Genomic DNA, 24,461 nt, shown 5'->3' on the forward strand with positions numbered 1-24,461 from the left:
CACACACACACACACACACACACACACACACACACACACACACATTTTGACAATGACAGTGAAATATACGGATGTGTCATCCATGCATATATTTTCACTGTGCCCAGCTACTATATGTACTCATAATAACATGAAAACACGGAGTGTACAGGCAACTGCACACACATTGCAAACACATGGCCACACACACACACACACACACACACACACACACACACACACACACACACACACACACACACACACACACACACATATATATATAGAGATATATATCAAAAAATGAAACCAGTGTGTAACGATGGTGAGGCAGTAATGGTGACTTTGCTGTGGGAGCTGAGAGGAGACCAGCTGGCATGTTCCTTCTCCCATATCTTGGTCTACTTGGAGATGTCAAATGGGGACAGCGACCAGAGCGACTGGGTGCACACACACACACACACACACACACACACACACACACACACACACACACACACACACACACACTAATATTTACTCTCACTCTCTCGCATTATTCTCTTGGCCCCATTTTCTCACTGTTTGTCCATATCACCCCCCATCTCCCTTTATCTTTTCGTCCATATCTTTCATTCTTCGAGAGTTTGAGAACTGCTCACCTCTGTCAGGATAACCACTGAACCTGAAATGAACACTTTACAACCAGCCGATAGTACGGAGCCAGCCACAGCAGAGTAAAGCTGCAGACTCGGAGTTCCCTGTATGGAACCGTGTGTCCATGTCCACCCGATAAGACCCCTTGCTCGTTATATGAGATCCCATACTGCCCTTGTATACTGGCTCACAGTTCATATGGTGAGGTTGTTGATGTGCACCCCTGTGCTAACTGCTGTGATAAATAATAGCTTCATTTTTTTCTACTCTGGTTGGCCTCAAATATGAATCAAACGTGGGGCGTCCAGGTGCCGTGGCGGTCTATTCCATTGCCTACCAACACAGGGATCACAGGTTCGAATCCCCATGTTACCTCCGGTTTGGTTCGGGTGTCCCTACAGACACAATTGGCTGTGTCTGCGGGTGGGAAGCCAGATGTGGGTATGTGTCCTGGCCGCTGCACTAGCGCCTCCTCTGGTCGGTCGGGGTGCCTATTTGGGGGGGAGGGGGAACTGGGGGAATAGCGTGATCCTCCCATGCGCTAAGTCCCCCTGGCGAAACTCCTCACTGTCAGGTGAAAGCAAGCATCCGGCGACTCCAAATGTATTGGAGGAGGCATGTGGTAGTCTGCAGCCCTCCCCAGATCAGCAGAGGGGGTGGAGCTCGGAAGAGTGGGGTAATTGGTCAAGTACAACTGGGGGGAGAAAAGGGGGGGGTCCAAGAAAAAAAAGTGACTCAAACATGTAGCATGGGGCGTCCAGGTAGCGTAGCAGTCTATTCCATTGCCTACCAACAAGGGGATCGCCTGTTCGAATCCCTGTGTTACCTCCAACTTGGTCATGCGTCCCTACAGACACAATTAGCCATGTCTGCGGGTGGGATGCCGGCTGAGGTATGTGTACTGGTTGCTGCACTAGCGCCTCCTCTGGTCGGTCAGGGCGCCTGTTTGGGGGGAGGGGAAATAGTATGATCCCCCTGGTGAGACTCCTCACTGTCAGGTGAAAAGAAGCGGCTGGTGACTCCACGTGTATCGGAGGAGGCATGTGGTAGTCTGCAGCCCTCCCCGGATCGGCAGAGGGGGTGGAGCAGAGACCGGGGCGGCTCGGAAGAGTGGGGTAATTGGCTAGGTACAACTGGGGAGAAAAAGGAGCAAAAAAAAAAAAAATCCAAGAAAAAAACATATGACTCAAACATGTAGCATTGTATTTTTGTGCATGGGGGGGGGGTCTGCTTTGTTTGAGTCTAAACCAAGTAATTCTGCGAGAATTCAGAACTCGCGAGAGGCTTCGCTGAGGCGAAACTAAAATCACGGATGGGGATTTTCTTCCAGACGGAACCGGGCTAATATGATGGCCTACCCTCGAGCTTTCTAAATAAACAGTGATTCCAGTTCATTTGTATGGGTGGAAGCTGCTGCTGATGGGGGAAAACACACACACACACACACACACACACTTAAGTGGCTGTTTCAGGTGGGATACAAATCACATAGGTGCTGAGGTAATAATCACCATTCTCGGATAACCCCTCTCGATGCTAATCCTGTCCGGAGAGGGTGATTAACGGAAAATACAGGCGGCGAGGTCCAGCCAGCGACAGGAGACACAAGCCTAACAACAAGAAAATGGCAACGCGTCCTTTTTTCACTCGAATTTGGGGAGCGACGGAATCGTTCATGTCCTCATCAACTGAGTAATGTGTGTTACGGTAGCCGCTACGGTCTTAATAGAGGTGCAAGAAATCAAATACGTTTTTCTTTTTTGACATTTAAGACGGGGGGGGGGGATTCATACCTCCACACTGGCTATACACCTGCGCGCACACACACACAACACACACACACCCCTTACATCAGGTGCAGGTTTTAAACTATGGGCCTAATTAAGTAGCAGGGAGGTGCATTTCGATGGGATGTGGGGCCTCTCTCTCCCCGGCTGACGGGGCCGCCTCACCTCTAGAGGACACCTTTGCCCTGGCATACTCCACTGTGCCGCCGCCGCCGCCGCCGCCGTCCCTGCAAACCGGTTGCCGCGAAGACCCCGTCAGCATGACCATGCCGAGTGCAGCCGAGGGAATCTCATTAATAACGGAGCTGATGGATCGATGGGAGCAAAGTGGGAATTCACGGCTATAAATAAATAAATAAATCGCATCAGGAATGCGACCCGCAGGCGATCTCGGCAACAAAGCCACACGTCTTTCAAGGACCGGCTGACCAAAGCCCAACAACACGGAAAAGTTTACCGACAGCGGCGCTCAGGAGTCCTTCATGAGCACAACAAAGACACTTTCACCTTGAGATGAAAACCCACGCCCGCATTGCTACATACAAACAGACCGGTCTGATGTTCTCCTTCTCTTTGTGTGTGTGTGTGTGTGTGCATGTGTGCGTGTGTGTGTGTGCGCATGTGTGTGCGTGTGTGTGGCGTCGTTCCTCTTGGATGTGTGTGATGAGTGGGCATATATATGTGTGCCTGTAATGTGTGTGTGTGTGTGTGTGTGTGTGTCCGCATGTGACTGTGGGTGTGTGTGTGTGTGTGTGTGTGTGTATGTGTGTGGGTGTTGTTCCTCTTGGATGTGTGTGATGAGTGGGCGTACATATGTGTGTCTGTAATGTGTGTGTGTGTGTGTGTGTGTGTGTGTGTGTGTGTGTGTGTGTGTGTGTGTGTGTGTGTGTGTGTGTGTGTGTGTGTGTGTGTGTGTGTGTGTGTGTGTCTAGATAGTGATGAATAGCATCTGTCTCTAGTTCTAAGGGGACGGTAATCAAGGACAAGAAACAGGGAGCTTAATCGACCCAAGGGACATTGACAGCTAAGTGTTGGTGACGGAGTGAGCGAGCGAGCGAGTTTGCGTTGGCATCTGTGGACACGTGTCAGTGTGTGTCCTTCCCTTGAATCCCTCCAGAGACACGCCTGAGACAACAAACATGTTGTTCACAAGGTGCTGCAAGGAATTATACAGGATTTGTAAGTATATCACTATCTTACACATGACAGAATATGTAGTTTGCTGGGGCAAGAGCCCATTAAAGGATTAAGGAAAATCCACGACAATTTGGCGACGAGGATGGGATCTCACGTCGCCCGCCGAACGGACAACCGGCTGACTGATCATCTCGGGACAAGGACATAGTCACCGATCTCCCAATAAGCTCAGCAGGTTTGAGAAGAGGAAAGGGAGAGGCGGGTGGTCCGTTTGGTCGGTGTCGCTGAGATCCCTCAGCAAAACCCTGGGAGATTCATCGCACGGGTAAGCAGAGTTCTTTAAAGGACAAAATGGTCATTTAAAACGCGTATGAGGTCGTGCACTGACATATAAGCGGCTGTTTACCCTCGGTCACGCACTAATGAAAGTGGTCACCTGGTAGGGTTACGTGAGGAATAAATAAAGAAATAAAGAAAGAAATAAAGAAGAATGGGAAACCAGGGCAGTAAACTGCCCCCGATAGATATGGAGGGTCCAGTCTACCAGATAATGATAAGGAAATATGGTGAAGACTCGGTAAAACATGTTTTAGACTGGATACAGAGTCATGAGGTTCCTGTTGAAGGAACTTTGAGCAAGAATAAACTAATGGAAGTCCGACAGTCCATGGAAAAGGGAAAAGCGAAGGTCTTAGAAAGGGAAAAGATTCCTACAACATGGTTAGAGTATGTGGCAGAGCAAGGAAGAATTTTGGGAATGTGGGAGAAAGAGTGTGAAAGTAGGGAAAGAAAAAACTACAGAGGACTATGACACGAAACCATTGGTGCCAAACCGCACCTTGACGGACCCTGCCTGCCTTTTGTGTTTGACATGACTTGTCTGTGTGTGTGTTCATAGTTTGTTCCGTGGTGTTTGTCCGTCTGGCCATTTTGTGGTGTTTAGAAGTTGCAAGTCCTTGAGGGTGGCTTAAATGAGGATATAAAAGCTGGGGGAGGTTTTGTTTTGGCTTTTCCAAACCTTTTGTTCACCTGACAATTGGGGTGTGAGAGGGGTTTTTCAGAGACCACCTCTTCAGAGACCACCTCGTTTAGCATCCTTATCAGACCCAACCCTGTTTTTGTTCCTGTTTGACAAACAACTGGCTTTAGAAAGTCACCGACCTGAAGCATTGATTATTCAAATCCTTTCAAGAAATCTATTTCTTTTCTTTCTGAGGTACCTCATATAAAATGTGATATAGCCATTTGGTTTTTTTTTTGGAGCATTGAAAAAGTTGTTGTTGTGTATTTTTCACTTCAAATTAATCCAGTCCTCACTTCTTTTAGGATTCCCCAAAACCGAAGGATTTCCTGTCCCTGTTTCATTTCCTGAACTGTTAAGCTGAACTCTGTTATGTCCAACGCCGCAGCTGCAATATTTTTAATTTTATTTATTCTGTTTTTCTTTCTGTTACTGAGATTTTTTTTAAGAATAACTGGTGGGAACCAACTGCCTCCCCACTTCACACCTTGGGGGGATGGGGGGGGTTGCCTTGAGAGTAACAGGGACAATGTAAACCACAGTTGTGTTGTGTAAACTGTTGTTGTTTCTTTTTCCATTAGAAGACACCCAGTGGTTCATTTGTTTTTATGTTGACTTACCTCTGTGTTAAATTGAACTTGTTTTGTTTTTCAACACTAAGGTGTGAATTTTAGGATTTTTGTTTTTTAAAGAGGGGTAGTGGGAATGAGGAATTGAAATTCAGGATGGTTGTGAGCCTTCTTCTGTACAGTTTTCTTTGATGTTTTACTTCATAGGAAACAAACTGTTTTACGAACACAAACTCAGATCATAGCGGACATTTCTGAAGAACACTGAATCAAGTTGACTACGAATCTTCAGAATCCTAGAATGACAGTGTTTTCAGTGTTGTGCAGTTTCACTCTGAAAGTTTTTCCCTCCAGAATTGTCCAACCGAAGGTCCGTGCGCTGAAAACGTCCCTCCAGGGTTACGCAGCCTGCCCAGAGCTGTCACCACCTGCTCCTCCCCCTCCTCCGTACGGGCTGGGTAACACCCCCTCTCCCGTGGTACCGGGTCCAGGGCCCCGGGGTATGCTCCACGGGAAGACAGCCTCCCGGCTGGACAGAACAAAGAGCAACCCGCCACATAGCGCGGCTGTAGGAGCTGTGTCGGTGTGAGGGTGGTCTCCAAGGTGTTCTGGTCAGCTTTATAGTACGATGTGCTGCTCGTACACCTCCACACCTGCTACACGTCTCTGGGTTACACAACCATCCTGCAGCGCACAGCGCAGCAGAAACACGCAATTACAACACATTATAGTGAATGCCATAATGCTTTCCAGTGTATTTGAATGTTATATAAGAGGGAAGAGTTGCACGACTTGGTTGCCAGATATATTAATGTATGACGTCTGACACACATGCATGGAAAACCACACGGCGGTCATTCCAGGTCCATCCATCCTTTACCCAGACCGCTTATCCTGTTCTCAGGGTCGCGGGAGCCCCCACAGGAAACCCACCCACGCAGATACGGGGAGAACATGCAAACTCCACACAGAGGATGACCCCCGGGACGACCCCCCAAGGTTGGACTACCCCGGGGCTTGAACTCAGGACCTTCTTGATGTGAGGCGACCGCGCTAACCACTGCGCCACCGTTCCAGCTCCATTATAATTAAATAGCCTATCAGAGAGCAATTTAATTTTCAGATTTAAGAATGTTGTGAGTGAGTACATGCTTATAATAGGCCACTGAACTGCCTCACACTGCATCTGAAATAAATCATTCCCCGTTGATGTCTTAAAGACGGCGAATAAAAGAGCACGGGTCAGTAGCATGGCTCGGGTGATAAGCAGGACCGCCCCCATTGTGGTGGGCCGGAGAGGATTGAAAGGGAACTAAAGAAGCAGAGCTAAGCAAAAAGGCCGTAGATTAGTTGAGAGCCGAGGAACTAATTAAATGAATCTGGAGATAACTGTTTAATTATTTCTCGAAGCCATTTTCTTTTTTCGAAGCCACTCCCCCCCCCTCCACCCCGCTCTCTCTCTGTTAATGCCTCACGGTGCCTCTGCAGGGGCCAGTGTTAGGAGAGGTGGCTGTTCTGCAACACTGGGTTCAGTCCAGACACACAAACTTATAGAGACACACACACATACACATACTCGCAAATCTATACTTGTGGGGCCCCCTCATTGACTACATTCATTTCCTTGCCCTAAACCATAACCATAACCATGCAAACTACATGCCTAACCCTTACCCTTACCCTAACCTTAACCTAACCTTAACCCTAAAACCAAGTCCTAACCCTAAAATAGACCCTTTTACTTGTGGGGCCCCATAAAATGGCCCCACAAGTTAGGTGATTTCTGGTTTTTCAGTCCCCATTAGGATAGAAAAACATCGCACATACACACACACATACACATGCACACACACTTGCACACACACACACACACATACCATGTAAGCCTATACTTATGAGGACCCCTAATTGACTGCATTCAATCCATAGCCTTTAACTCTTACCTTAACCATCAATAACTACATGCCATATCTTAACCCTTACCTTAAACATCAATAACTACATGACTAATCATAACCCTTACCTTAACCATCAATAACTACATGCCATATCTTAACCCTTACCTTAAACATCAATAACTACATGACTAATCATAACCCTTACCTTAACCATCAATAACTAAATGCCTTATCTTCACCCTTACCTTAACCATTAATAACTACATGACTAATCATAACCCTTACCTTAACCATCAATAACTACATGCCTTATCTTAACCCTTACCTTAACCATCAATAACTACATGACTAATCATAACCCTTACCTTAACCATCAATAACTACATGCCTTATCTTAACCCTTACCTTAACTATCAAGAACTACATGACTAATCTTAACCCTTACCCCTAACCATCAATAACTACATACCTTATCTTAACCATCAATAACTACATGACTAATCATAACCCTTACATTAACCATCAATAACTACATTACAAATCATAACCCTTACCTTAACCATAAATAACTACATACCTAATCTTAACTCTTACCTTAACCATCAATAACTACATGCCTTATCTTAACCCTTACCTTAACTATCAAGAACTACATGACTAATCTTAACCCTTACCTTAACCATCAATAACTACATGCCTTATCTTAACCATCAATAACTACATGACTAATCATAACCCTTACATTAACCATCAATAACTACATTACAAATCATAACCCTTACCTTAACCATAAATAACTACATACCTAATCTTAACTCTTACCTTAACCATCAATAACTAAATGCCTTATCTTAACCCTTACCTTAACTATCAAGAACTACATGACTAATCTTAACCCTTACCTTAACCATCAATAACTACATGCCTTATCTTAACCCTTACCGTAACCCAAATTTCAATCAAGAACATGTATTTGTCATTTCATTCCATGCACCTGCACACATGAAATGAAACGAAATATCATTTCCCCAGCCCACAGCAGTGCAACACAAAGACAAAAACACATATCCAAACTACAAGAACATAATATCCAAACTACAAAAAAAACCCTACAAAACACATATATCCAATTTATACAAAACATTTTTTTTTCACTGTCCAAGAGAGCGAACGCCAGGATGACTGTTGGAACTGCCGGTCTGTGTGGGCTAGCAGTTAGCTTAGCCTACGCCGCTCCTGCATCCTGTCAGACCGCCCTCGGCGTTTCCTCTTCGGGCACAGCTCCAAGGTCCCAGGGCTCACCGGATGCAGCAGACCAAGCTCTCCCAGCCATCAAGCGAAGACACAAACTTAGAAGCAGACGTGGACAAAGACACTGCATGGACGGTACTGGGTGAGGCCGCCGCAAACGTTAAGTTCGCGCCGCCATCTTCCCACACCGGTACTGGGTGAGGCTGCTGCAAACGCGGATTTGTGCTGCCATCTTACCACACTGGAAGCGGAAGAATTCCTAAAAAGAAGTCCTAAAATCCTAATCGGAATTCTAATTTTAACCCTAAACCCAAATCCTAACCCTAAAATAGACCCTTTTCCTCATGGGGACCCAGAAAATGTTCAAATGTCCCCCACAAGGTAGGTGGTTTCAGGTTTTTCTATCCTAATGGGGACCAAACTTGGTACACATATACACAGGAAACAGTCTCCACCAGACCTTGCAGTGTCACTGAATGCAGATGTGTTAGGTTTAAGCCCAGGTGGGTCTGCCGGGAGATGGGGTCGCCGGTCGAGAAAAGACTCAGGAATGGGAAAAGAGCCATGACTCGATTTAAAGGCCATCCTCTGTTTCATTACATACAACGCCACCATCGGTTGTATTTTTCTTTATTTGGCCCATTCTCTTTAGACACCGAGCCTTCTCTCCTCAGTCGGCCCAGAGCTACAGGCCCATCTGTCTTTATCATGTCACAGACAAGGTTGGGAGCAGGGTATCATGGTGGGTAGAGAGACTGTACTTCAAATGTATTATTTAAATGGCCGAACGCAACCCCCCTCCCCCTCCCCCCCCTCCCCCCCGAAGCTACGCAGACGGTACAACTAAACGTCAGACTAAATGTCAGTTTGGGAGTGAGCGAGACAGAAAGCAGCTTCATGACGCGCTTTGCATTGGAAAAATGTGCAGGATCGATGAAGTGCCGTGATGAAACTCTCTTGGGCGAGAGGTCTCTCTGAATGTAGATGTGGTGGGATCGTTATTTTTACCACTGTAAATGGGCCCTCCTCCTGCAAACCGCCAATAAGGCTCTCCCGAGTTGGCCTTTGTTTAAACTGTTTATCTGTCTCTGGTCAACGACTGGGTACTGTCCAAATCATTATATTCTCTTATTCTCTATCTTTGGCTATAACAAGGCAGAGTTACTTAGATAACCCTCACACACACACACACACACACCAAAAACACAAAATTTTACGCTCCAGACAAGATTACATGGCAGTAGCCAAAGGAGAATAGGAGGTTCCTTCAACCTAACCCAAAGGGTCCAAGAAAATCCAACAAAAGTGTTCCCCGAGAAATCATGCAGCAGTTACAACAGGAACAAAATGAGCTCATAATCACAACCACATGATTTTCTTTCTCTTTTTTTTCTACAATCACAATCGCAGCCATAGTAGATAACAGGCATAAGGTGTCCGGTGATGAGAATAGAAATGTTCTTAAAGGTTTGCAGACTGCAGCCCTGTGTGGTACAGATGCAGGGCGGGGAGACTTGAACAACGGCTACCACAGTACACAGCGCTGATACGTCACACTACATACACAGCATTGGGAGAACCAGCACAGGACACAATAGGAGAGTTCCTACACTGACCGTTACGACCGCAGATTAGACCCTTTCATCCCTGTGACCCTATGAAAACAAAATATGTATATATATATATATATATATATATATATATAATGATTTTTTTTCTGAAACCATCAATGTGTTGATAGAAGTGCTCAACTAATGAGGAGCAGAATATCAATAGTATATTATATATATATATATAGTAACGTATACATATAAGTAGACAGATTGGCCCTTGGCTAATCTGTCTACTTATTCGTGTACATACATTACCCCCTCTCCTTCAGGATAGCGCGTCCCCGGCTGGACCGTCACAGCCGGGGATCCCACTTCTGACACCAATGTAGTGAATTCGGGGGGCAGCCCGGCCGGACCATCACAGCCGGGACGCGAACCCATATGTCCTGCATCTTGGGCGACAACATTAACCAGTCCACTAAAGGGTCTACTTATCCATGCACGTTACGATATATATGTATATATATATATATAAATACACGTTTCGCATAATCCTTGACAAAGTTTTTTTTCTCTTTCTTTCTTTTGTTCCAAAGGTGGTTGTTTTTGTTGCTGACTGTTGCATTAACACATCTGAACAGTAGTGCAGCTGCACGACTCCTCTGGGGAGTGCAGCCACATGCTGGCTGCTCTACAGCCACCATATCAAAACTAGGACATCTATAGTGCACAAGTTAGTGTAGTGCAGGAACACTGACTAACGTTTATGTGAGAGAAGACATGAATTGAGTGAAGCAGGACGGCAGAACAAGCCGTGGTTTACAGCTTTCTCTCTCTCACACACCACTCTCTCTCTCACTATTCTCTCACTCGCTCTTGCGCTCTCTTTCACCACTCTCTCTCTCACTCTCACACACTCACTCATTCACTCACTCACGAATGCACATATGCAGACAAATGCATACAAAGCAAACCAAACTTGCATCCACCCCCAGGCCTTTCCACCCAACTCCGAAACATAAATATGGACACACACATACATACATACTCTCAAAAGCATCAGTCTTGTTGAGGAAAGGCCTTTTGCCCTTAATATGCACCAACACACACACACACAAACAGAACCATTGACTGGAATCATAAGTCAGTGATTAACGACCATTAATATGGATGGTTGGTATCAGCGCGCAGAGTCGCTTGTAAGCTGCAATCATTACAGCGCAATCACAAAATAATCACCAAGCAATTCCCTTTGGCTCAGTGTGTGTGTGTGTGTGTGTGTGTGTGTGTGTGTGTGTGTGTATGCTTGTGTGCATGTGTGGTGTTAGTGAATGTTGACAGCCCCGTTGTGCATCTGTATCAGGAACCCAACGTCACAGCATATACCAAGTCCATTCCTCTTGCTGTCTTCTCTTCCTCTCAGAGATACAAACATACACATACACATACACACACGCACACACACACACACACACACACACAAAACACTCCTTAACCTCATCTTGTAATCTCCCCTGTCACCTTTCCCTTCCCTTATTTCCTCCCATCCTTTCCTCTCCTTAGTTGTGTTCACATCTGCAGAGCAGCAGAGCAAACAAATGACTGACTGCTGTCACAGCATGTCATCCTGGCACAGACACACACACACACAAACACACACACACACACACACACACACACAAACACACACACACACACACACACACACACACACACACACCATGACAGAATGTACAACTATCTGCTGACTCCTGGAGCGCGTAGCCTTTATAAACAAACCTTCTCTCCAACACACACACACACATACATACACACACACACACATACATACACACACACACACACACACACACACACACACACACACACACACACACACACACACACACACACACACACACACACACACACACACACACACACACACACACACATACACCAACACTGTATAGCTGTAGGCTAGTTTGCTCCCAACATGCACAGTCTGAGATTGACATATGGACAGATAGACAGCATAAGAGACATATACAGAAATTCCGACATATCTTGTATTATCATACAAATTCAAATCAGTAAAAGACAGACAGACACACACAGACAGACAGACAGACAGACATATAGATAGATAGATCTATAGAGATATATAGATACTAGATAGACAGACAGACAGAAAGACATATAGATAGATAGATCATGCCAGTACCTGTCCACTGCTAACTGAATAAAAAGATGTACATTTGAGAAGTGTAGGCACTAACAGGTGCATTTTGATCGGTCAACATCTCTTGGAGTATCTGATATACCGACTTGAAACGAACTCACCCGGATGGTTACTGATGTTCCCAGCACCACACAGACCACGCTTTTATGTTTTAAAGCAAAACAGAAAACCCATCAATCTCTCTCTCTCTCTCCCCCCTCTCTCTCTCTACAGTTTGTATTCCTCTCTCTGCTTTTCTCTCACACTGTTGATGGAGTTTGCCCAGATTTAATCCAGTGTTATCTCTCTCGCAACCCTCCAACGTATTACAGCCAATATACCACAAACTCCATTAAAGTATAAGAAGTGTCAGTTGGTATTGAAGCTACTCCATTAACCATGAGCCGGCATTTCATAACCAGCCTTGATTAAAATTGATTTTTACATTGCTGCGTCAAAATACAAACCCACACACCGACTGGGCGTCTGTGAGGCTCTCATGACTCTCTAGCTTGTGTAGACGAAGCCAGGCGGCAGCAGGTATCCATCCACCTCTCAGGCACAAGCCCGCTGTGGGATTTTCCATAAGCAACTGATTTTGCTCATCCCAGATGACTTTTCCACGTGCAAATTTTTATTGAAATTTTGTTGATTGGAGAAAAAGCTTGATGGAAACACAAAATATCGAATCGAATCACCATTTGCATGAAATTTCGTACGCTTGCTTGAAGTGGGTAAACTTTTTTATTCAGTGAAAAGAACTGCGATAAACTGCAGTCAAAATGGATTTGCTGAATAAAACTAAAATAAAATGCGGATGGGTTTTAACCACACAGTCTGCTGACTGATTTGTGACTGGTCCATCCTCCTCGTGGAGGGTCAACTACGGAAACATGACACAGGACATGCAGGTGTACGTTCAGCGTTGTATTCGCTTAAACAGATCTGACGGAAATGCAACTTATTAATGGGAAAATTCATAAATTCTCCCCCTTATCTGTCTACCTGCGACGGGGATAGCGCGTGATAAACACCTGACGCTGTTCCTGGTTGTTTCTGCATCTCTGGAGCGGCAGTGAAACAGGGTTTTTTTCTGTCTGCCAAGTGACGTATCATGACGTCACATCGAATGGAAAAACGTATGCCTTGTCCACACGTACACGGCTATTTTTCCTCCTTCGTTCTTAAAAAAAATATTTATTTGTCCACTTCAAATGTATGTGAAAGTTGGATGGCATCATGACTACAATGTAAACCCTCTGTGGAGACGGCCAACCACGAGCCTAAACGTAGACTACCCAACCCCTCCGATTTTCCCTTTGAGATTTAAATCACAGTTTCCATTCTGCTCTTCACTACATTTCTGTTCAAATTACAGTCTGCACTGCAAGGATGAACCGCCCAATAATCATTTTTCCTATCCCAGCTTGACACACCACAGGAAAAAAATAAATAAAATACTCGTAGACTTGGATCCGACTGATTTCCCATGAGCCTTAGTCGACTGTCTTCACACCGCTCTCGGCACAGTTATCCTCATATTAGGGTTGAGACACATGACAGTGACATATGACACCGTGATCCCATGCAGCTTGCCATCTCAGTGGGAGACGGACTCAGAAGCATGACTCGTGCCACATTAATCTGGACATCTTTGATCAGAAAGCCTCCACTCCCACCAGTGTCTCAAAATTACAGTCTACATGACAGACCATGGCACGATGGAGCGTCACGGCTCAGTTGAAGCGAGGGAAGGAGAGAAAGAGAGCGAGAGAGAGCGAGAGAGAGAGAGGGAGAGGGAGAAGGTGGTAATTGGCTCTTACTGGTTTCCCTGGAGATCTGGACGAAGGCCTCCACGCCGCTCTCGCCATAGTTGCCCTCCGAGGCCAGAGTGGACACGTAGTTCCACCCCATCGCTGTGACGATGTCCATCATGGCCTGGGCCTGGTAGGAGTCCGGCGGCACCACACGGGAGAAAAAGTCATAGCGGGTGTTGTCGCTCAGCTCCGGGGCCGTGGAGGCGTAGCTGATCTGCGGGATCTGAGGAGAGGATGAGCAGAAGAGCACGGCGGTGAGAAAACACGGAAGGAGGCGTGGCAGATAGAAGGTGCCATTGTATAATTTATTGTTCTGAGAAGATGGCGGGGGGGGGGGTAAAGCTGGTAGATGAATTGCTCAGTGAGATTTCGTTGGACTCTTGTCATTGGTCATATTGAGCCCCTCTGGGCACACAGTACATCTGATTCTGGTTCCTTCATGACTCATTCAACTGAACCAGTGTGATAGATAGAGAGAAAAACAAAGTCTGCACACTAAAAAGGGAGTGAGAGGAGGCATTGTCACCACCGGATGGAAAGAGAAAGAGATGGAAACACAGAAAGAAAGACAGGAATACAGAGATAATAAAAAAAATCAGCAAATAGAGGAGTCATGGGTGAGAGGAGGACCCACAGGTAGTGAATAATTTAAAATTTGAATCTCAAACTTGAGAGAGCGATAGAATAAAGGGGGAAAATGAGAAGAAAATCCATACGATAAGTTGGTGCTGAGCTCCGGCGGAATGGGAACACAGCTGAATGGAGGAATAAAGGAAGGAGAGGTAAAAAGATGAGAGGGACGAGTGAAACCGGATGAAGGGGTTATTGTCTGGAGACAGACTGAGACAAGGGAACAAGGATGAAGAGATGGAAAACGGGCAGAGAGAAGGATAGACAGGTGGACAGAGGGAAAAATTAGGCTGATAAAAAGACACAATGAAAGAACAAAAGGACCCACACACACACACACACACACACACACACACACACACACACACACACACACACACACACACAGGTTTCACTTTCACTCGGTTCCATCGGTACTCATAAGCAGGAAGAGTCATTTCCCATCAACATGAAAACAAAGTGGGGCAGATAGCACCACACACGCACACACACCCTCACCCACACACACACTTAGCACATGCTCGGCACATGCACACTCACACACTCACACACCCTTGCACACAGACACACACTTGTAAATACTTGTAAATAAACAAATAACTGCTGAACAAAGCAAAACCTGGCACTGTTGCATAAGATTCCTAATGTCTGTGTGTCTGTGTGTCTGTGTGTGTATGTGTGTGAGTGTGAGTGCGAGTGTGTGTGTGCATGAGTACGAGTGTGTGTGTGTGTTTGCATGCACATGCTTGCATGTCTGAAGGGACGTCTCCAGAGCTCATCCATCCATCATCCAAACCACTTCCCCTGATGGCCTGGTGGCCTGTCCAGGGTGTGCACCTGCCTGCTGCCCGGTGACTGCTGGGATAGGCCAGAGCTCATCTCTCACAGTATCTATTCCCTCTGGACAGCACCAGAAGTCCCTCAACTCACATCCCCCCCATGTCTTCAGCACCTCGGGCATCAAGCGCCTGCCCGGTCATCCTGACGCTCAGCAGACTGAGGAACGCTACTCGCACAAGTGCAGGTTCAGTTCAAAACGGGGTCACCCATGTTAAAATGAAAGCATACTTGGTACGAAGCAGTGGATAACAGTGTCTAAGGATGGTAGTTTTGGGGTGTTTTGGGTTACAGTGTGTTTCGTCATGTTATGGTAATATCACGTTACAATGACTCTCTAGCATAGACGAGGCGATGGCATTGTGGCAAAGAAGTAATTAAGTGAAAATAGCTCCAGCCTGTTTTTAGAGATTTGCTGGTATCCAGAAGGTATGGATTGAACTTGCCATGCCCACAGACGAATGGTTAACTTGAGGGATGTTCCCCCGCAAGCAAAGACTATTGAAAAGCCACATAACTGATGTCTTATTTTGCGCCAGTGCGACCACCGCGCCGCAGAGGGCGATTGGCGTGTCATTATTCAGCCGATGGATGTCTTATTTATCAGCAAAGCCCTTAGCGAGTGCTGCAAAAAAGTAAATAAAAAAACCCAACTTCCTCTCAGTCCCTTCGTGATCTAACTTTGGGGGAGTTTGACGAGTTGTTTTTGGCCTCCTCCGCCAGGGGATTTGATCAAAGTTTTTCCATGAAGTTCAGGGGAAACAGGTTGAATGCGTTACTCAAGGAGGATTAAAAGATAGGCAGATTTAACGAGAGCGAGTGAGAGAGCGAGAGAGAGACAGAGAGAGAGAGACAGAGAGACAGAGAGAGACAGAGAGAGAGAGAGAGAGAGAGAGAGAGAATATCAAAGCCAGGGAAGCCCTAGGAAACAACTGGTAAACAACTGTGAGAATTGTGTGTGTGTGTGTGTGTGGGGGGGGGGCGGTTGGTTGATGGGCCCAACCAATTGGAAATGTGCTCCATGGTCCGTCGCTATAGCTACTAGGGTTCCAATTAAATACGGGGAAAGATACCTGAACAGGTGTAAAGACTCTTTCACCCCTCTATCAGTGACTCTCCTAAAGTCGGGGGGTGAAATGCGGGGCGGCGTCGCATGTATCTGAATGCACTTGTCCGTTACTGCGCTATACTGTATGCGTTTTTTATGTGGCAACCTTCATGTCTCGCACAAATTTCCCTAGGGACACGCAAAGTAATCTCGAATGTTGATCCACACATTTGTGTGGTTGCATGTGTGTTTGTGTGTGCGCCAGTGTTTGTGCTCATTCATATGTTTGGAGTGTTGTTTCAATCTCCCACTGCATCTAAAGGGCTGAATATCCATTTCAAAGAGAAATGAATACATTTCTGGGAGGAGATGAGCTATTGGTCTGTTTACAGCAGCGACAGGACACTAGCCCGCTGACCCGGGCGAGCTTAACCCGGCGATCTTTTGTTATTTTGCTCCGCCGCCGGATGCACCAGAGATTCATACGCCCGCGCAGAGACGCTGCGCTGCACTCAGTCGGGCAGCACAGTCACCGTATTCCTCTCTAGCCACGGCTGAAATACCAGGGAGAAAGGGAGACAACGAGAAAATAAGAAGAGCAGAGCTATTTAAAAAAAAAAAGGGTCATTTCATGAATTTTTTTTTATAATTATTTTCTAACTTGCATTTTTCTGTAATCCCTGCTGCGGTCCGTTCAGACACAGCCACGTACAGACATGAATTTATCTGCAGGAACATACAGGCACAGACACGTCAGCGTCTGTAGATGGAGGCACTAATGTTGCACGCCTTCAACAAGGCCAGCAGAGTAATCGGCCTCCAATCATTGCTCCTATCAAAAACACAGTGCTGTTGTTTTGTTTTTCTTGCCCTTCTGTGTCTGTCTAAGTGGGAGAGTACTGCTGGAAGCGTCGTGTGTGGCTGCCGCTTCTCCCTCTCGTAGCGCCCCCCTCCCATCCACCCCCGTATGCCTGCGTTATGTGTATCTGTTGTCTCGTTTCACCCCGTTTATTGTAAAGCGACTTTGAGTGTTAGAAAAGCGCTATAGATGTTTGATTTATTATTATTATTATTATTATTATCATCCGACTGAACCACAATCTCATCAGTGGATATCAGCATAAAAGTACACAGACAATATGTCCATCCTCGTTGCAGACATCCAGCTTTGCTTCCAGTGCAGGGGGGACCGCAGGGCACCTCTGGTAACACTTTATTGTAGGGGGTCGGAAATTACCTAGTAATTTCCTAGTAATAAGGTGGTAGTTTTTACAGGTAATTTTACAGCTAACCCTAACCCTAACCCTGACCCTAACCTTAACCCTAACCCTGACTCTAACCCTAACCGTAACCCTGACTCTAACCCTGACCCTAACCCTAACCCAAATTAAAAGGTAATTTCAACCTTATTTCTAAGAAATTACATGATAATTACCACCTTATTACTAGGAAATTACTAGGTAATTTCCGACCCCCCCCCCCATGACCCCCTAAAATAAAGTGTAACCACACCTCTAAATGCTGCGTGAAGCTAGAGCACCACACAACCCGGGTTTAAGCATAGCCACATGACAGACCCACACAGATATCCATCATCGTCCGCTGGAGGCGTGGACCACAGAGCCCTCCTAATGGCCGCATAACATCTGAGTGCATGCGCCTTTGTCGTGAATCATTCATGGACTGAGTTGCGAGCAAGCGCAGCCATTTTCAAAGCGGCGGAGCTCCAGTTGGAATCAGAGGCGGGAAATTAACGGCTTGGTTTCCTCCACATCGCATTGGGAAGGCGATTACAGCGCCAATCCCCCTAATTCCACTTACTCTAATGAGCGTGTGTGCGCATGTGTGTGTGTGTGTGTGTGTGTGTGTGTGTGTGTGTGTGTGTGTGTGTGTGTGTGTGTGTGTGTGTGTGTGTGTGTGTGTGTGAGTGAGTGAGAAAGCGAGAGAGAGAATTTGGGTGTGTATGTGAGTGAGTGAGTGAGTGAGTGAGTGAAAGACAGCAAGAGAGAGTCTGGATGTGTGTGTGTGTGTGTGTGTGAATGTGTATACATGTGCATGTACACTCACCGGCCACTTTATTAGGCACACCTGTCCAACTGCTCGTTAATACAAATTTCTAATCAGCCAATCACATGGCAGCAACTCAATGCATTTAGGCATGTAGACATGGTCAAGACAATCTGCTGCAGTTCAAACCGAGCATCAGAATGGGGAAGAAAGGTGATTTAAGTGACTTTGAACGTGGCATGGTTGTTGGTGCCAGACGGGCTGGTCTGAGTATTTCAGAAACTGCTGATCTACTGGGATTTTCACGCACAACCATCTATAGGGTTTACAGAGAATGGTCCGAAAAAGAGAAAATATCCAGTGAGCAGCAGTTCTGTGGGCGAAAATGCCTTGTTGATGCCAGAGGTCAGAGGAGAATGGCCAGACTGGTTCGAGCTGATAGAAAGGCAACAGTAACTCAAACAACCACTCATTACAACCGAGGTATGCAGAAGAGCATCTCTGAACGCACAACACGTCGAACCTTGAGGCAGTGTGGCTACAGCAGCAGAAGACCACACCGGGTGCCACTCCTGTCAGCTAAGAACAGGAAACTGAGGCTACAATTCACACAGGCTCACCAAAATTGGACAATAGAAGATTGGAAAAACGTTGCCTGGTCTGATGAGTCTCGATTTCTGCTGCGACATTCGGATGGTAGGGTCAGAAATTGGCGTCAACAACATGAAAGCATGGATCCATCCTGCCTTGTATCAACGGTTCAGGCTGCTGCTGGTGGTGTAATGGTGTGGGGGATATTTTCTTGGCACACTTTGGGCCCCTTAGTACCAACTGAGCATCGTGTCAACGCCACAGCCTACCTGAGTATTGTTGCTGACCATGGCCATCCCTTTATGACCAGAGTGTTCCCATCTTCTGATGGCTACTTCCAGCAGGATAACGCGCCATGTCATAAAGCTCGAATCATCTCAGACTGGTTTCTTGAACATGACAATGAGTTCACTGTACTCAAATGGCCTCCACAGTCACCAGATCTCAATCCAATAGAGCACCCTTGGGATGTGGTGGACCGGGAGATTCGCATCATGGATGTGCAGCCGACAAATCTGCAGCAACTGCGTGATGCTATCATGTCAATATGGACCAAACTCTCTGAGGAATGTTTCCAGTACCTTGTTGAATCTATGCCACGAAGGATTAAGGCAGTTCTGAAGGCAAAAGGGGGTCCAACCCAGTACTAGCAAAGGTGTACCTAATAAAGTGGCCAGTGAGTGTATGTTTGTGCACTTCAGTCAAAACAAGATTAAACACCTGTCACGAATTTTTCTTAATTCTGTTCTCACTTTCTCTCTCGCTCACCCTCTCACTCCCTTTCTCTCTCTCTCTCTCTCTCTCTCTCTCTCTCTCTCTCTCTCTCTCTCTCTCTCTCTCTCTCTCTCTCTCTCTCTCACACACACACACACCACACACACACACACACACACACACACACACACACACACACAAACATTGGAATAATGAGCCATCTCAATTTCTTTTTATAATTAGCAGTTAATGTGCAAATCTCATAAATAACCTTCCTCGCTCATTATCTCCTTTTTTCATTCTCTGTCCTTCATTTTCCACTCTTCTCTTAGTGATCAACCTACTTCATAAAAGCAATGACTCAAGAACAGTCTTAAACTAAAGTGATTCGCGCTGGCAGCTTGTGAATAGAATCTCAGCACATTGGAGGCAATTTCCTCAGTTTAAAGCTTGAATGCGGGGCTTTTACATATAAATGAATGTCTGTGACATTCAAGCGATTGCCAAACGAATTCACGCGGTGATGGTTAAAGCCTATCACCGCTGGTGTCCGGGGCGAAGTTCCTGCTCCGCATTTCCCGCGCTGCTGCACCGGAAGTGATGCACAGTGATGCGTTCCATGTCACCGGCGATGATCGCTGTGAACTTCCGTGTGATGACAGTATTGGCGTGCCTCTTACTGGCTTTTGCCTTCGGGGCTTTCTGCCAGAAAGCTTCTGGGCTTGGGAGCTATGGCAAAATAACTAAGAGGCGTCCAAGAAAAGTTTCTGCTGCTCCCGAGAAAAAAGAAACTCGGTGTTCAGAGGAAGGATTAAAGTTTACAAAAAAAAGTGATTGACGGCGAGGACAAACACGAATACCCACTGGTGTAGCTTTCCCTCGTTGGAGAAAGCTGAACGAAGAAAAGTAATTACTCTCACTGCCACAAGGAGGAGACAAATCTTCCGCACTGCAGGTTTAAAGAAACGTTTAGATTTAAGGACTTGTAAAACAAATCCAGGAGTTACCTAGAAACAGCTGAAACACCTGTATGGGAATATTGGCAAATAATTTACTTTACAAATCATTAGCAATTCCTTGACGTTGAAACGGCACTGAGGCAAACACAGCATTATGCAGTCTGTAGCGAGATGGCCTGCAATTGGACATTGTAATGTCGTGAGAGTCCATTGTGCAGTGTACAGGGCCCCATCTGGAAAAAAATAAGATGTCTTATGTAAGACACGAAATCCTTAAATTCAGAAGCAGCACTTGCCGATCGAGCTTAAAAGTTGAATTACTTGTTAAGATGGTTATTTTTCCAGCTATCCTAGGTGACTGCTCCCCACAGGCAATCTGACCTTCCTCACCAAAGTGCTGAGGAAAAGCAAACGAAAACAGCAACAAAATTGCAATTTATAGTCTCCCTCTTTGCAAAAAGTCGTTAATATTCAAATTGGGGGAATCAGCGATCTGTAAAAACAACAACACGGACCCGGAAGCGGAGCAACTGCGGATGAAAGTTTCAGCCTGCATCTGCAATGTGAAGGTGCCTCCATCCAACATCAGTAGAGGTGAGAGGTAAGTTCTCACAACTCTCAGTAAGGACGAAAACATCATCATCCCTCCGGCAGACAAAGGCAGATGCACTGTTGTATTAATCCAGACTATGATGAGAAAGTTATGATGTTACTTAGCGACATGAATACTTATGAGCCCCTGAAACAAGATCCAGGCAGTGGTCACAAGAAAAATAAGATAGATTGCCTGAAGCTGTTAGAACAGGGCAATGCTATTGACAGAATTTTGTTTACCACAGATTATACCCAGGGGAAGCTACACCTAGTCTGTATGGGTTACCTAAGATACATAAACAGGATGTTTCATTACAGCTTATTGTTTGTATGATTAACTCAGTGACCTATAACATCTCTAGGTTTCTGGCATCTGTTCTTAACCCGTTGGTAGGCAGTAATGAACATCACATCCAGAACACTATGGATTTTGTGGGTAAGGTGAGGGACATCATTATGGAGAGGGATGAAACAGTGTTCTCTAATGATGTTACGCTTCTCTTCATGTACGTTCCAACTGATGAAAAAGTGGAGGTAGCCTGTATGAAATTAGAAAACAACCCCAGCCCTAGCAATATGACCACCCTTAACACTGACTAAGTGTGTCTGGTCCTGAAGCCTTAAGTCCACGTACTTCATATACAGGGGGCAGTACTATAGGCAGAGGCATGAGTGTGCTATGGGTTCCCCAGTCTCACCTATCATGGCCAATTTGTATGTGGGGGAAATGGAAAATAGGGCTCTGATGTCCTAACCAGGGACACCACCTAGCTATTGGCTAAGAGTAGATCTGTCACCATCTTATATTGCTGTGATTGCAACTCTCCCCGATCCTCTGTGAATAGTACACATGGCCATTGTAACTGTAGTTAATGGTCACGGTAATCTGCATATGAAACTGATCATTGGTTTCGGTCGTTATGCCACTGTATTGTTTATAAGGGTGGGAGTACCTGCAGTCAGTTGAGACTGAAGAAGTCACTTAGATGAGTGATGAAACGTTTCTCCCAATAAAGGTTATGTCCAGATGAACTGATTCAACTTTCTGTGATTCACATTGGATTTCTCTAGTCTACAGAAATTACATAAATACATTTTTAACTTGAGTGATATTCCCCTCTAAGCAGAGGCTATTGAAAGAGCCAATAACTGATGTCTTATTTTCATGACAGCAATCAATGTGCTCAGTGTGCCTCATTATGTTACTTGGTTGATGTTTTATTAAGGTGCTGTCAATTCACTTCCCATTTCTCTCAAGTCCTTTCGTGGTGAACTTTAGAGGAACAATGCGGCACAAGCCAAGTTCCTGTCAGAGCGGTAGCTACTGGTAAGCAGCGGCCTTAACATCTACTCTAATCTGACAGCATCTACTATGTTTCCATCCAACCTTCGAACACATGTCTGACAAATAATTTGAATGTCAAAGAAAAACTTGCAGATTAAGCTTTGTTTCTATTAGGTATGTTTAAATGAATAAAAGAATAACACACTGAAGGCCTTCATGTCCTACATCTTATGTCCATACGTTGATATCCGCGAGAAAGTGGACGGTCTATTGAGAGTTGATTCATATCAGACTGGTTTTTACTGCTCTTTTGGTTCAACGGATGGCCACATTTAATGCTGCCCAAAGACGAAGGATAAACTCCACTGGCGATGTTATAGTATGTGATAAATCACAATCAAGCACTTAGTCAATCTTGATAAATAGCTGCGTGAAGCTGCCGTTTTCCATTTGATAACGCTGCCAACTGTTATGTTATTTCATATATCAGAAAAGGCTTTGATTTCCTCCTCCACCTTTATCGCTTTATCACCCACATTGTGGGATTAAATTCTATTTCCATTTTTTTATTCCACAAATGTGTTTCCTTTGCAATTAATGCCATTCCTTTTTATCAAATAGTTAAAAAAAATATCCACCTCAATTAAGCATAAAAAACTGCAGATTTTGAGGATTTTATTCAATGTTTGCCACTTTCATCAAGCATTTTTTTATTATTATTTGAAACGACAATATTAGCATTAAAACTACTGGATGGCATGGTAGTACGTAAGGGCACATGTGGGTATCCGTCATTTCATGTGACTAGAGTGACAAATAAGTGTGGCAAGTAGCACAAGGCCATATAACCAGGACATAACGTCAGTAGAAGATAAACTTGTTTATGCCCAAAAGTATGATAAGTGACATTCCATCATGTAAGTGTAACCATTATTACGCAGAAAACAGCAGTAGCAGTAGTAGTAGCATATCAAGACAACCATTAGACTGTCAAAGGGCGATGACTGAAGACATCCTGATGTCATCCTTGCATCGATAGAGAGGCTCCTGCTCCGCCAACATGTCCTGATCAACAAGGACCCTGATTAACAGCAGGCCATTGACTGACGCAAGTAGGTTGTTCACTAGATTTGTAAATGGTATAAAGACATGTAGGCTTTTGTCTGATTTTCAGTCACTCTGCAGACCTGACTCAGACTTTGTTGATACGTCAATAAAAGTCTTATTTTGAAGGATCCTCGTCTCATTGACTTTTTTTTTGCAATTTCTCTGTATCACTGGCCACCACAATAGAACCATGGCTAGTATTACCCAAGTTCCAGACAGAACATCCGTGGTTTTATCTAAAGGAATCAAGAGATGGGCAGTATTGCAATTAAATGTATTCAAAATATGTATTTAATTACTTTTGAGTATTTTGTAATTTGCATTTTGCTTGACAGAAAAAATAATGTTATTTGTAACAAAATATTTTAAGAACTTGGATTTGTGTATTTGAAATACTTAAAATACATTATTTAATATGTCACTTTATTCTCAAATAAGACATATATTTATCCCCAGGTTTAAACTGTGGAAAAAACTGCACAACAGTTAGCCTAATCACAGTCTTTGGCTAAATGCAAGTGTCCTGTCAGGTCCAGCAACAAACTCATTGTGAACTATTGTATTGTGGGAGTGCAGGAATGAGGAGACGGAGAGATTGAGTCCAGTCAATTCCGTTTACTCGCCACACATAACAACACCGATATACAGCACAATCCCTCGTGGCAACCAGCTAACCGCTAGGCTGCTGCAAAACATGGCTCCCCGGAAAACCCCAAGCAGTGCCTACGACAGCAGTCTAAAATTACTGCCTTAAAGGAGCAGCAGCCCCTGGCGAATCTACCCTCAAATGTGTATCACCACAGTATTTTATTTGTGTTCCTTGTGACCAGTAGCTTGAGGA

At 45.1% G+C, this 24,461-nt stretch overlaps 1 protein-coding gene across 1 annotated transcript in view; it reads right to left on the reverse strand.

The window, feature by feature from the left end:
- grm8a (glutamate receptor, metabotropic 8a) overlaps nucleotides 1-24,461 on the reverse strand; it is a 497,387-nt gene that overhangs the window by 304,627 nt on the left and 168,299 nt on the right. The window contains exon 2 of the mRNA XM_056275654.1: nucleotides 13,855-14,071. Coding sequence (XP_056131629.1) covers nucleotides 13,855-14,071 — 217 coding nt within the window. The remainder of the gene's footprint in view (nucleotides 1-13,854; nucleotides 14,072-24,461) is intronic.

This window comes from Lampris incognitus, chromosome 3 (assembly GCF_029633865.1).
Source record: "Lampris incognitus isolate fLamInc1 chromosome 3, fLamInc1.hap2, whole genome shotgun sequence".
Classification (NCBI taxonomy): domain Eukaryota; kingdom Metazoa; phylum Chordata; class Actinopteri; order Lampriformes; family Lampridae; genus Lampris; species Lampris incognitus.